A 12,913-nucleotide genomic window follows, 5' to 3' on the forward strand; every position below is an offset into this window, starting at 1 on the left:
GAATGCTCCCTTTTGTTTTAATGTGTGCAGAAGAGAAAAGAAGCATTTAGAAGCCTTGAGTGTTACAACACATGAGCACAGGAGATCCTGACTTGCTCCTAATTAGGGTAGATACGGGAGCCATCCAAAGTGGTGTTGGCAGTCTGAGGAAGGTAGAGCTGAATCTTGGGACCCATTCTTTGTGCTAAGCTCACCAGTGCCCTGAAGTTAGACACACAGGGAGTGAAGCCAGGTTCTTGCTAAGGAATCACATGGGAGCTCTTGCATACCAGCCAGTGTTACTTGCAGAGGTGTGGAACACTGATATTGTGTGTGTGTGCATGGGTGTATGTGTGTGTATATGTAGATAGAGAGATAGACTCAAGATACATTTAAAATCCTGAATAGATAAAAGGGACTGTTAATAGCTGTTAATAGAAGCTTCTTTTTGCAGAAAGGTTGAAAGGCTAGGTTGTTAGCTGACATGTTGGCCTCAGAAAATAGGTACAAGAGAAGTATAAAACAGTTAAATAGCTTTCCTTTATATCAGCAATAACTGGTTAGAAAATGTCATAGATAAAAGATGGGAGTTTCAGAAGCAATAAAAACTATGAAATGTTTAAGGAAACATGTAAAAAGAAATGTAGGGACCTTTGTGTAGACGTTTTTGTAGTAAACTATTGTAGGAGGAAATGGCAACCCACTCCAGTATTTTTGCTTAGAGAGTCTCATGGACAGAGGAGCCTGGCGGGCTGTAGTTCATGGGGTTGCAAAAAGTCGGACACAACTGAGCGACTAATACTATGAAGCTTTACTATAGGGCATAAAGAAGACTGACTGGCAAAGCATCTTGTTTATTCAGAGAGTAACATTCAATGTTGTAAAAACAGTCCTTTTTCTCTAGTTAACCTGTAATGCGATTGAGATTTTGATCGAAATTAGGCAAATTGAGAAGTTTTGCTAGAAGTGTTTGAGAGGAGCAGATTCAGTATAAAAATATATACTGCTTGTCAAGCAGACATCATTTGAATATTGTAGGACTGACATAGGAATAGCCAAATCCAAGAAGTCCGCGTAGAGAAACATATCTGTGGATCTGGGATATAAATGTACAGAATGACGATGCTGGGACTATGAGTCAATGAGGAACACCCCTCTCGGTTATTCAGGAAATGGTATTGAGACAGAAAAGGAAAGGTGAATGCTTGCCTTCTTGTAGATGGAAGCAGGAACAGATTTTGGGGACAGGCAGGAAATGAGTTCTGGTTGGAATATGTTGATCTTTGTGGAGCTGAAGTGTTGGTTAATGCATCCAGTAAAGAAAGAAATATGTGACATATTTTCCATTAAAATCAAGAATGCATTTTAGAGCTGAGCAGAGAGCCTCAGATACTCAGTCAGGTATCTTATTACTGGCTGCCCCTGTGTGTTCATGCAGTTGCCATTTTTTTGGGGTCAGCACGGTACATTCTGCTGGGGGCTGAGTACTCTGTAGGTGACCGTCCTGTTGAGCAGAAGGGAGGGACCATGTGGTCTAAAAGCTTCATTCTGGCTCCCTGCGCTCACTGAGCTGAGTCTGGAAGGGCCCCTGGTGCTCTCTGCTGTGCCCAGTAACTATGTTGTAAATAGTGTTGGCGTAAATTATTCAGCCGATAAACCGTCCATAGTGTTCTGCGTATCCTGTTTCAGCCGGTGGGGGGTGTCTCCTGACACCTTAACCTACATTTGATTAGGGAGTGCGTTCCGCCCAGCTGCTACTCATGTAGTTCAAGTTCGAGGGAGAAAACAGGCTCGATCTTATATGAGGTTTGCCCGGTCTGTTCCCCTCCCTGCCTGAACCTTTCCCCCTGATTGTTTCTTTCAATTTATTTATTTTTAATTGAAGGATAATTGCTTTACAGTATTGTGTTGGTTTCTGCCATCCATCAACATTTCCCCCTGAGTTTATGTGTGTTCACAAAGCAGTGTGGTATAATGATATTTATCAGAGATCTGCAGTGTTCCCTTACGACTCTAAAAAGTTGATCAGTTCAGTTTAGTCGCTCAGTCGTGTCTGACTCTTTGCGACCCCATGGACTGCAGCACACCAGGCTTCCCTGTCCATCACCGACTCCCAGAGTTTACTCAAACTCATGTCCATTGAGTCGGTGATGCCATCCAACCATCTCATCCTCTGTTGTCCCCTTCTCCTGCCTTCAGTCTTTCCCTGCATCAGGGTCTTTTCCAGTGAGTTAGCTCTTCACATCAGTTATTGGAGTTTCAGCTTCAACATCAGTCCTTCCCATGAATATTCAGGACTGATTTCCTTTAGGATGGACTGGTTGGATCTCAAAAAGTTGATCACTGGCCCTCAGAGTCCACCCCGTGTGTGCCGGGCCTCGCCTCTCTGCCCGCCTCATCTGATGCTGCAGCCGCGTAACTGCTTCTGTGTCCTCATGCTGCTGCTTCTACCCATCGGGTATTCTCTGCCGGGAACACCCCTCCCAGCCTGCCCGCATGTCCAGCCTCCTGGCTCCTAGAGGCTCAGATGAAGCGGCTCCTGTTCCAGGTGTTTCCCTATAAACTTGCTTAGTTTCTCTGCACGTTTCTTGACACGTTCGGCCCTCAACACTTCTCCATGGAGCTACTTGCGTCCCTTGAGCTCCTGCTTCAGTGCGCAGGTCCCTTCAGGGACAGCACTGAGCAGTTAATTATTGCAGCCGTCCGGTCCCTTCTGCTGAGCAGCGGTTCCGGTATCTGTTGAACGAGGGTTTTATCAAACATCTGCTGCACCTCGGATACTGTTTGTGGCCTTTGTCCTCTTGCTGTTTTATTTAATCCACACAGTGGCTTTATTATCCCCATTTTATAGATAAGAATTTGGAGGCTGGGGAGTTAAACAGCTCCCCCGTGTCCACAGTTGATGAGTAGTGGAGTCAGGATGTTTTCTGGTTTGTGTCCAGCTGCCTGTCCACACTTCTCTGCCCGGTTGTCCAGTCAGCATCTCACACTGAACTTGCCTGACCCGGACTTCCTGATGCCCCTGCCCTGTTCCTCCTGCATTTCTTCCCAGCCAGCTCTGTCTTTCTGTTCCTTTCCTCTGGTCAAAACCCTTGGTGGCCTCAGGTCTCAAGCCCTGGTTCTGATCCACTGTCGAATCATCATCGGGTCCCACTGTCTTTGCCATCAGAAGATGACTGGGATGCACTACGCAGGGTCTGTGCTGTCATCCTGCCCTAAGATGCCATCCTCGCCTGCCTCTTGCCCCCCAGAACCCCACAGCCCTCTCTACCCAGGGGCAAATATACCCATTAAAACCTAATGAGTGGCCTGCCTGTTGCCCTCCATGGTCCCCAGTCTCTCTTGGGTCTCAGCCCTGTCCTCACAGTCCCTGCGGGAGCCTCCTAACTCTGACCATCCCGACACTTCTGTCTTCAGCATCTGTCCTGTCTTTACTCACTGGCTCCAGCCACATCCCCATCTTCACTAGGCTCCCAGCAGGCCAGGTCAGTCTCAGTGCCCGCCACCCGGGCAGGGGTGCTGGTGAGCCTGCCTCTGCGGGGCTTGGTCCCTGACTCAACTTCTCCGTGAAGTGTCGCCCCTGGGTGAGGCCAGTCCCCACCGGCATCCTGGCACTCCTCTCCCCACCCTGTTTTGTTCTTCTGCTCAGCACACAGCAGCAGCTGGCACCCAGCATGTTTACCTCTAAGTTCAGTTGTTATCCCTCCCTCCCCTGTACACGAATGAGAACCCTGTCTCGTTCACAGCTGTGTCTCCAGCACCTGGTGCCTTGTAGGCACTCATTAGATGCTTGTTTTCAAAATGAGCAAGTGAAGGGGCTGGCTGGCTGGATGAATGGCTATTGGAAGCCTTTTCCTCCCCTCTCACGGTGCATTCCTTTGGCTTTAGGTTTGAGGGGTTTGTTGGTTTCAGCGGATTTTGCTGTTTGCAGACAAGCCCCTAAGCACTTAGACATGCCTGAAAGCGGACAGGTCAGTTTGCTCTTTTGTCAGGTCCCTGTATCCTGGTGGCATGCTGACCTTTTATCTAGTGTGTGGGTTTGTGTGTGTATGTGTGTTAGTTGCTCAGTCGTGTCCGACTCTTTGCAACCCCATAGACAGCAGCCCACCAGGCCTCTATGTCCATGGGATTCTCCAGGCAAGAACAGTGGAGTGGGTTGCCATTTCATTCTCTAAAAGAAACTATAGAAAGAAAGTGAAGTCTCTCAGTTGTGTCTGACTCTGCGACCCCATGGACTGCAGCCCACCAGGCTCCTCCATCCATGGAATTTTCCAGGCAAGAGTACTGGAGTGGGTTGCCATTTCTTTCTCCACTTGTATCTAGTGGGTGCTCATAGTTGCTTTGTGGCAGTATCCTTAGAGTTTAGCAGTCTCTTAGAGATGACAGAACAATTCAGAAAGAGATTGTTCTTTTTCAGCATTCATTCTCTAGTGATGTTTACCTAGAGTTTGAGTTTGACCGCATGGCAGAACCAAATCCTGTAACTCTCACTCATTGTAGAGAAAAAAAGATGGCATGTAAACGTTTTAGTTATAATAAGAAAGTTAATTTGTATCTTTTAAAAAAATTATAAGAAGTCTAGAGTCTCTTTAGTTCTTTACATCAGATGGGTATATATTTTTTTATATTACCTGAAGCTGTTTTATCAGTTGAGTATTTATTTTAAATAGCTAGATTCTATATTTTTCCTGTTCCAAGTAGAGTGCTGGGGAAGAGTGTCTGTAACTCCACCTCAATCTAGTGATGTCACTGCGCAGAAGGTACAGGTGGCTCCATCCAGGCCCCTCTTTGCTTGATGGAGGCAGGGAAACCAATTGCTTGTCCTCTCCCGTCTGCCTCGCAGCCTCTACCCCAGGGAAACAGGAGAGTCTGGTTCACATAGGGCTGGCTCAGACTTTTTAGGACCAGGAAGGTGATTAAATAGTGAATGCAAAGCCAACAGGTAGTTAAAATGTCAATAAAGGTGCAAGTGAAAGCTGTGTGAGTCACTCCAGATTGTCCCCATTCAGGTATTTATGAGCACAGTGCACTGTTAGGAAAACCACCCCAGCTGGTCTCTTCGTGAACTGTGGGAGTGTTTTCATTTAGAAGCGTCTTCTCTGCACAGGAGGTTCTGTGTGATGGGTGAGGCCAGCCCCCCTCCCTTTTCAATCCGCTCTGTCTCCTGGTCTCTGTCCTGTGCCTGTGCTGGACTCGTCTGACCGCCTTCCCCTCAGCTTGACTCTCCTGATCTCTCATGAGTCTGTTTGTCCTGTGCCAAACTTTTTTTTACTTTCATTTATCAAATACTCCTTCACAGTCACTCCGCGATAATTTTGTCTTCTGTCATTTTATTCTCACATTCACCACTCCCTGACCCCAGCCCATGACATGTTGGACCAGACGCTGTGGAATGACCACCCCTTTAAAACCAAAGGAAATGTTCGGGCTTAATGATTATCTGTTAAGGAAACAGTAGGTGATGTGAGACGTTTTTGCAAACCAGTCAGAACCTTGAGCCCAATTACTTGGCAGGTAGGGCTTCCCAGGTGGCACAGTGGTAAAGAATCTCCCTGCCAGTGCAGGAGATATCAGTTTGATCTCTGGGTCGGGAAGATCTCCTGGAGAAGGAAATGGCAAGCCACCCCAGTATTCTTGCCTGGAGAATCCCATGGACAGAGGAGCCTGGTGGGCTACAGTTCATGTGGTCCACAAAAGTCGGACATAGCTCAGCGACTGAATGTGTGCGCGCGCATACACACACACACACACACACACACACACACACACACACACTCAGCAGGTACCGAAGGTGCAGAGGTGAATAGGGCAGGGTTCCTGCTGTTAAGTAGTCCGTGAGTTTCGTGGTGATCGAAAAATAAGCCAATAATTACAGAACAGTCTGGTGACTGTTTTCAAGCACAGAGGAGAATGGACATGAGGGAGGGAGTCTAATCAACTTACATAAGGAGTGATGGATCTTGAGTGGGCACTCAGAAGGTTGGGTTTATGTGGTATTTTAGAAATAGTCACCCAGCACATATCCTGTGCTCGGCAGTGTGCTCGGCCCTGGAGGGTCAGTGGTGAAAAAGACCATTCGCTCCCTATCGCATGAACCTTCGAAAGAGTGAAGACACTTTTTAAAGCCCCACCGTAACTGGGTAAATGAAGCATCCGTGAGTGTGAGAAATTCTTTGAAGAAAGCAAGCAGGAAGCTAAGATGAAGTGAAAGGTGTGTGTCCCATTTGGGCAGAGGTGGCTTCCTGGGGGCACAGCTGCGCACGGACCTCTTGTGCAGAGTGACTGTTACGCTGAGACTTGAAGCAGGAGATGAGCCGCCCTTGCATAGCAGCTCCAGGGAGTGTGGTCTGGGTGGAGGCCAGCGTTTGGAGAGAGTGGAGTATTTGTATGTGCTCCGCCTTCTTTTTCTTCTCCTTCTTTTTAATATTTGTTTATCTGTGTATGTTTGGCCGTGGTGGGTCTGCATTGCTTCGCGGGCTGTTCTCTAGTTGTATCAAGCAGAGCCTGCTCTCTAGCTGTGGAGCACGAGCTTCTCATTGCGAGGACACTTCTCATTGCGAGGACTTCTCTAGTTGCAGATCACAGGCTTAGTAGTCATGGCACACAGGCTTCGTTGCCATGTGGTATGTGGGATCTTCTCCAGACTGGGGATCGAACCTGTGTCTCTTACACAGCAGGCAGATTCTTTACCACTGAGCCAAACTGGGGAAACCCCACTTCCATGTTCTTTCCACCCCCGTGAGGGAGCATAGTTCTTAGACCCAGCAATACAGCCTCGTAGCACCCAGTCCCCCAACTCAGCTCACTTTCATGAGAGCCTGCACTCTGCACGCCTGGGTCTGCCAGGTGACCAGTGGGCACAATAAGAGCATACATGCAGAAAGCACATATTAATATTTGCCTTTGGGGAACATCTGATACACACGAACTGAGCGGTTTAGTATGTCACTGAGTTGAAAAATAAATTTATTATTTTATTGGTGGTTTTTATGATGTTCTAAGGTGATGTGAGAATTAAAATCCAGAGCGAAGGGTATTTTCTTTTTTCCTTTTTGAGCTAAACTGTGAAATGACTTTAAGGAGGTGAGAAAAATTATTCTTTTCCCCTGGGAAAATCGAAGTTTTAAGGCAATTTTTATAATCCTCGAAGGCATGGAAACTATCTTCCAAGGTTAAAACGGCAGCTGGCTGTTGAAAGCAGCCTGGGGGAGCATTTGGCTGAGGGATAATCTCCCGAGAGTGGTGTTCACCTAGGAACGGACTTTGAAGGGAACCGAAGAAGAAGAAGATTCTCCTGCTGGTACTTTAAGAGCAGTCGTCGTGTGACAGGGTTTCTATGAGATCTTGTCGGTTAGGTGAGGGGGAGTGACCTGCAAGTTCTTGGGGCCGAGCTCTGTGTATCTCATGCCGGTGGTTGTTCAGTTGCTCAGTCGTGTACCACTCTTTGCGACCCCATGGACTGCAGCACACCCCACTCCTCCGTCCTCCAGTATCTCCTGGAACTTACTCAAACTCATGTCTGCTGAGTCGGTGATGCCATCCAACGATCTCATCCTCTGTCGTCCCCTTCTGCTCTTGCCCTCAGTCTTTCCCAGCGTCAGGGTCTTTCCCAGTGAGTCGGCTCTTGGCATCAGGTGGCCAAAGTATTGGAGCTTCAGGTTCAGCATTATGGGTTGAATTATGCCCTCTTAAAAGATATGTTGAAATCCTATCCCCAGAGTCTCCTATAGAGGACAAGCCTCCTCTTAAAGCAAAGCAGAAAGCCCAGATTCCCTGTCTTCCGTCCCTTCCCCAGACTCAGCAGCCCTGGAGTTCTGTCTTCAGAATCCCTTGGGGTCTTTTTTACGTTAAAAAAGTTTCAGGATTTTGCAGTCATATAAGCAGAATAAACTCTTTCATATATCATAAGTATTATTTTAAATTTCTGCTTTTAAAATATTTATTTTTTGTTTTTTTTTCACAGCCCAATGATGATAATTACCCAGAAGATCACTAGTTTGGCTTATGAAATTCATGATGGTAAGAATTTGGAAATTAATCTTTCATCACTGAAAAAGCCATATTCTAACCACCTTTTGTTTGAGAGATTACCATAACTTTCTGCTGTTTGTTAGAGGAAGGAAATGGAGGGAGGGAAGACAGGAAAAATACTGAATTCTGCTTTGGCTTCCCTGGTGGTTCAGATGGTAAAGAATCTGCCTGTAATGCAGGAGACATGGGTTTGATCACTGGGTTGGGAAGATCCCACGGAGAAGGGAATGACTACGCACTCAGTATTTTTGCCTAGAGAATCCCATGGACAGAGGAGCCTGGTGGGCTACAGTCCATGGGGTCACAAAGAATTGGACACGACTGAGTGACTAACACTAAGGTTTTTAAAGTGTGCTCATTTTCCTTTACTGTTTATTCTTAATTTTGCATTCAGTTCAGTGACAGAGCCTGTGCTGTAATGAGAAAGAAAGGGACCAGTTATACCAGTTATACCAAAATTGGGATTTTGGCATGAATTTCAAATGAGGAAAGTGATGCAAGGGAAGAAGTACGCTTCTTTTCTTGGGAGAAAGCGTAACTGATAAATTGTCTGTTTTTATTTCTCAGGGATGTTTCGGAAGGATGAAGAGCTGACTCCGTCACAGAGGGGGTTAGCAGTCAGGTACATGCCTATAAATCGTCTCCTGCCAAGGTCCCCGCTGTCTCTGCCAGGACACCTGTGTACTCAAGGCCAAGGCTGACTTGTCCTCCTCAAGGCTCTTATTTCACGGGAACCAAACCTTGCTCCCTCTGCAGCAAGTCTGGCTGGGCTAGGCCTGCCTTCATAGGCACCCACTGAATACTATCATCATACAGTGTGCACCTCCTGTGTACCATATCCTGACTCCTGAGAGGCTCTGAGTTCCCCCGAAGACAGGAAGTCTGCATGGTCTTCATGTAGTAATTATGAGTAATAATTGCAGCTACCATTTGTAGACCAATGACTTGATAGCAGGTCCTAGGCTGCAATATGTTAAAATAGCACAAAGATGTTGTGTTTTGAAATAATGAAGAACCAGCAGGATATTCACCTTGCTATTTGAGGAATTCCTTCTGCGACAGACTGCTCTGTCATTTATTGTGGTCCCCCATGGATTCATCTAAGGACTAGCTTAATTTCTTGGCGGGGCCTGCCTTAATCTAATGTAATTAGAGATAAGGTACTCATTTTACTTGAAGAAAAGCATCCTGCAAGCACCTTGTTTCCTGTAAATCTGGGACTAATATATGCATGGCTGTCAAACGAAGGGGATTGTGTAGTAGGAGGTCCTGCCTGAAGTGCTCACCTTTGATCCCAGGTTGTATGTCTTGAGAATCTTCTTATACTTTCCCCATCTTTAAAATCACTCTCTTTTGATGTTCACTACAGCCAGTCTTTATAGATCAGTAAATGTGCACTTGAATTTATTTGTTTGGTGAGAGGTTAGCTTGATCTGGGCTCTGTGATCCGTCTGAGTCCTTGTCCATCCCAGGAACTGCTCGTTAATAGACACTCAGCCTTGGTCTCCGCTTTCCCTCCCAGGTGGCCGCCTGGCAAGATCCCAGAGCTGGTTAAATTCAACTCTCTGCTTGTCTGAGCAGTGGGAGGAAGCAGCGAGGACTCCTTTCAGATTTGCTACCCAAACGTAAAATCATAGAGCTCATTGTTGCCCACAGTTCTCTCACATTTCCATGCACAGTTGATAGCAAATCAATGTTTATGGAATGAAAAATGAGTCTTCCATTGATACCATAATTAGAGTATTACAGTTACGCTCAGTTTGAATTTTAATTGCATGTGTTACAGTTATCAGCTTCTTTCCTAACATGACTTGTCATTTGATATGACAGTTGAGCCAGAAACGACTTCAGCAAGTTTAATAGATCAGAATTATCTCCTGTCCTTCCAAATTGTGATACATTGTTGGATGTGGTAAGATGAGCTATGGCTTAGATAACTTGGTGTTGTTCTGGTCTTGAAATAAGCAGTGTGGAAAATGAGGCTCTGTTGCTGGAGCGTAACAGGCTCTTTGCAGCTTTGTGGTGACGGGGCACTTGTGCTGTGTGTGAGGTGGTGATAAAGTCTCTATCTCGGCCCAACATGGGAAGAACTACGAGGGAAAATCTGCCAGAAACACCTTGCTCTCATCACTCTTGAGCCCTCAAGAAAAAATACTTAAGGTTCTAAACACTTTGAAATGGAGAAAGGTGGCTCAGTGGTAAAGAATCTGCCTGCCAGGCAAGAGTGGGTTCAATAACCTGGGTTGGGAAGATCCCCTAGAGAAGGAAACTGCAACCCACTCCAGTGTTCTTGCCTGGGAAATCCCATGGACAGAGGAGCCTGGAGGGCTGTAGACCATGGGTCACAAAAGAATTGCACATGACTGAGTGACTAAACAACAACAACAAAATGTAGAAAAATTTAAAAGGCATTTTGAGAAAGTGGTGACCTAGCTGAGTGTCAGGTGGACCAGAGCACTGTTTTCTCTTCGTTTTATTTTTATAAAAACATTTATGAAGAGGTTCTGTTGACTCCTCTTGGCCATAGAGAGTGTTTGCATTATTTTTTTTAGGAGATCACGTGTCATCTTAGAGAGGCAGATGGGCTATAACATGTTTAAGAGCCTCCTTATCATCCCCAGCTGTAGTTGCTCTTTTACTTGTGGTGGTTAATAGTTGTCATTGAATGGCAGACTTGACAGATGGAGCTTTTTTTTTTTTTTTATATATATATATATATATATTTTATTTGGCTGTGGTGGGTCTTCGTTGCAGCATGTCGGATCTCTAGTTGTGATCCAGGGACTTAGTTGCTCCATGGCATGTGGGATCTTAGTTCAATCCCTGGCCAGGGACTGAACCCTCATCCCCTGCATTGCAAGGCAGATTCTTAACCCTGGACCACCAGGTAAGTCCCGGAGGTGGTTTTAAGGTATAAAAAATATACACTTCTGATGCATTTTCATAGTGTCCTGTGTTACTGGTTTTCTCTTGGTTTCCTGCATCAAGAACTGGAATGCTTGGTAAACTTTAGATACTGTGTGCCATTTGGACAGACCTGAGAGCAACTGAATTAAAAATGTTGGGAGACGTCCTTGACTCCTTTCTCCCTCGCTCCCCACCCCCATCCATCAGCAGACCCCAGGGCTGTGCTGCCAGGCTGTACTCAGACGCTGTCCCCCGCATGGATCCAGCCCTGTCACCTCCCCCTGGATCCCACATCCTCCTGCCTGGTGGCCCCTCCTCCACCCTCCTCTATCCATACACAGGGGCTCGAGGGGTTCTTTTGAAAACATAGGTATTGAAAACCCTACTGTAGTAGAGAAGGGAACGGCAGCCCGCTCCAGTAGTCTTACTTGAGAAATCCCATGGACAGAGGAGCCCGGTGGCTACAGTCCACGGGGGTTGCGCAGAGTCGCAAAATGACTGAGCCCCTACACCACCACTGTAGTTTTTCAGCACCTTCTGAATAAAATCTGAAGCTCCCACCATGGCTTGTAAGGCAGGCCCTGTGTTCCCCACCTCGGCATACTGACACCTGTCCCGCCTGCCTCCCCAGCTCAGCGCCTCCAACTGCACTGGCCTCCCTGCAGCTGGACCTGCCCCATCTCTTTGCTCCCTATGCCTGGAGTCCTGGTCCTGGACATTGACACGACTCCCTTACTCATCTTCTGATCAGAGGAGCCTTCCTGGCTTTTTAATAAAATGCCCCCTTCCCCTTGTAGCACTTAGCTGTCTGAAATTACTTTGTTTTTTGATTGTTGATTTTCTGCAGCTGTTGCATAAGTTCTCTGAATGCAGAATGCCCCCTGTGGTATTTACTGTTGTGTCTCTAGACCCAGGAGCATGGGCACACATAGATTTGTTAAGCAAGTGAGTGAATGAGTGACTAGTAAGAGATTAATCTTCTGCCCTATCTTGTCCACCTTGACTTTGTTTCATGAGGAAATCAGATAGAAACCATTTGCCATGGCTCATAAAGACCCAGATGGAAACTCTTTTATCCAGAAACACCACTGAGCATTCCTTCACCCTGAACCTTTAGATTCTTATTGTTTTGAGGCAGATGAAAATCACAGCTTGCTTTATTTTGGAAATGGTAGGAGGAGTCGAGGTTGGAGCTGATCACTCCTGTTGCGTTTTCACAAAGCAAACATCTGTCTTACACATAGCGTGTCTCTTTGTTGCAGGCGCATGCCCAGCCTTCTGGAGTATTTAAGTTACAACTGTAACTTCATGGGTATCCTGGCAGGCCCACTCTGCTCTTACAAAGACTACATCACTTTCATCGAAGGCAGATCATACCATATGACGCAGTCAGGTGAAAACGGGAAAGAAGAGATACAGTACGAAAGGACAGAGCCATCACCAAATGTAAGACCCGGAGATTCGTCTGCAGCATTTCTAGCATGTATTGATTAGCCTTGTTTATTTCAGGAGACCAGTGTTGTCATCTTTTTCTTTAAAAAAAAAAGATACCCATCTTTTTCTTAAAACATTTTTCAAGGTAAATGACTCTTCACGTAGTACCTAGTGGTGATGCCTTCTAGAAGTACAACCATGATTAAAGAACAAAAGTAAGGTTACCTATGAAGTGAGGAAATGCTTTATAGTCATGGAGTATTTTATAGGAAAACCTTTAATGAAAGGCCACTCTCCTCCTTCAGGTTCTGCACACCATAAATAAGAGGTTATTGACAACAGCATATCTCGCAGTTTGAATATACTTTAAATTAGAATTCCGAGGGAATTCCCTGGTGGTCCAGTGGTTGGGACTCTTCACTTTTGCTGCCAAGGGCCCAGGTTCAGTCCCTGGTCCGGGAACTAAGATCCTGCAAGCCACATGGGTCTGACCAAAGAACCAAAACCAAATAAATGTGTCTAACGATAAATTCCATATGTACATAGTTCACACAGTCAAACA

General features: G+C 46.1%; 1 protein-coding gene across 2 annotated transcripts in view; it reads left to right on the forward strand.

The window, feature by feature from the left end:
* The window catches only part of MBOAT2 (membrane bound O-acyltransferase domain containing 2), a 102,858-nt gene that overhangs the window by 71,899 nt on the left and 18,046 nt on the right, over nucleotides 1-12,913 (forward strand). For both annotated transcript variants that reach the window (XM_020912046.2, XM_070451901.1), the window contains 3 exons: nucleotides 7,943-7,998; nucleotides 8,578-8,632; nucleotides 12,180-12,363. In XM_020912046.2, coding sequence (XP_020767705.2) covers nucleotides 7,943-7,998; nucleotides 8,578-8,632; nucleotides 12,180-12,363 — 295 coding nt within the window. The remainder of the gene's footprint in view (nucleotides 1-7,942; nucleotides 7,999-8,577; nucleotides 8,633-12,179; nucleotides 12,364-12,913) is intronic.

The sequence above is a fragment of the Odocoileus virginianus genome, chromosome 2 (genome assembly GCF_023699985.2).
Source record: "Odocoileus virginianus isolate 20LAN1187 ecotype Illinois chromosome 2, Ovbor_1.2, whole genome shotgun sequence".
Lineage (NCBI taxonomy): Eukaryota > Metazoa > Chordata > Mammalia > Artiodactyla > Cervidae > Odocoileus > Odocoileus virginianus.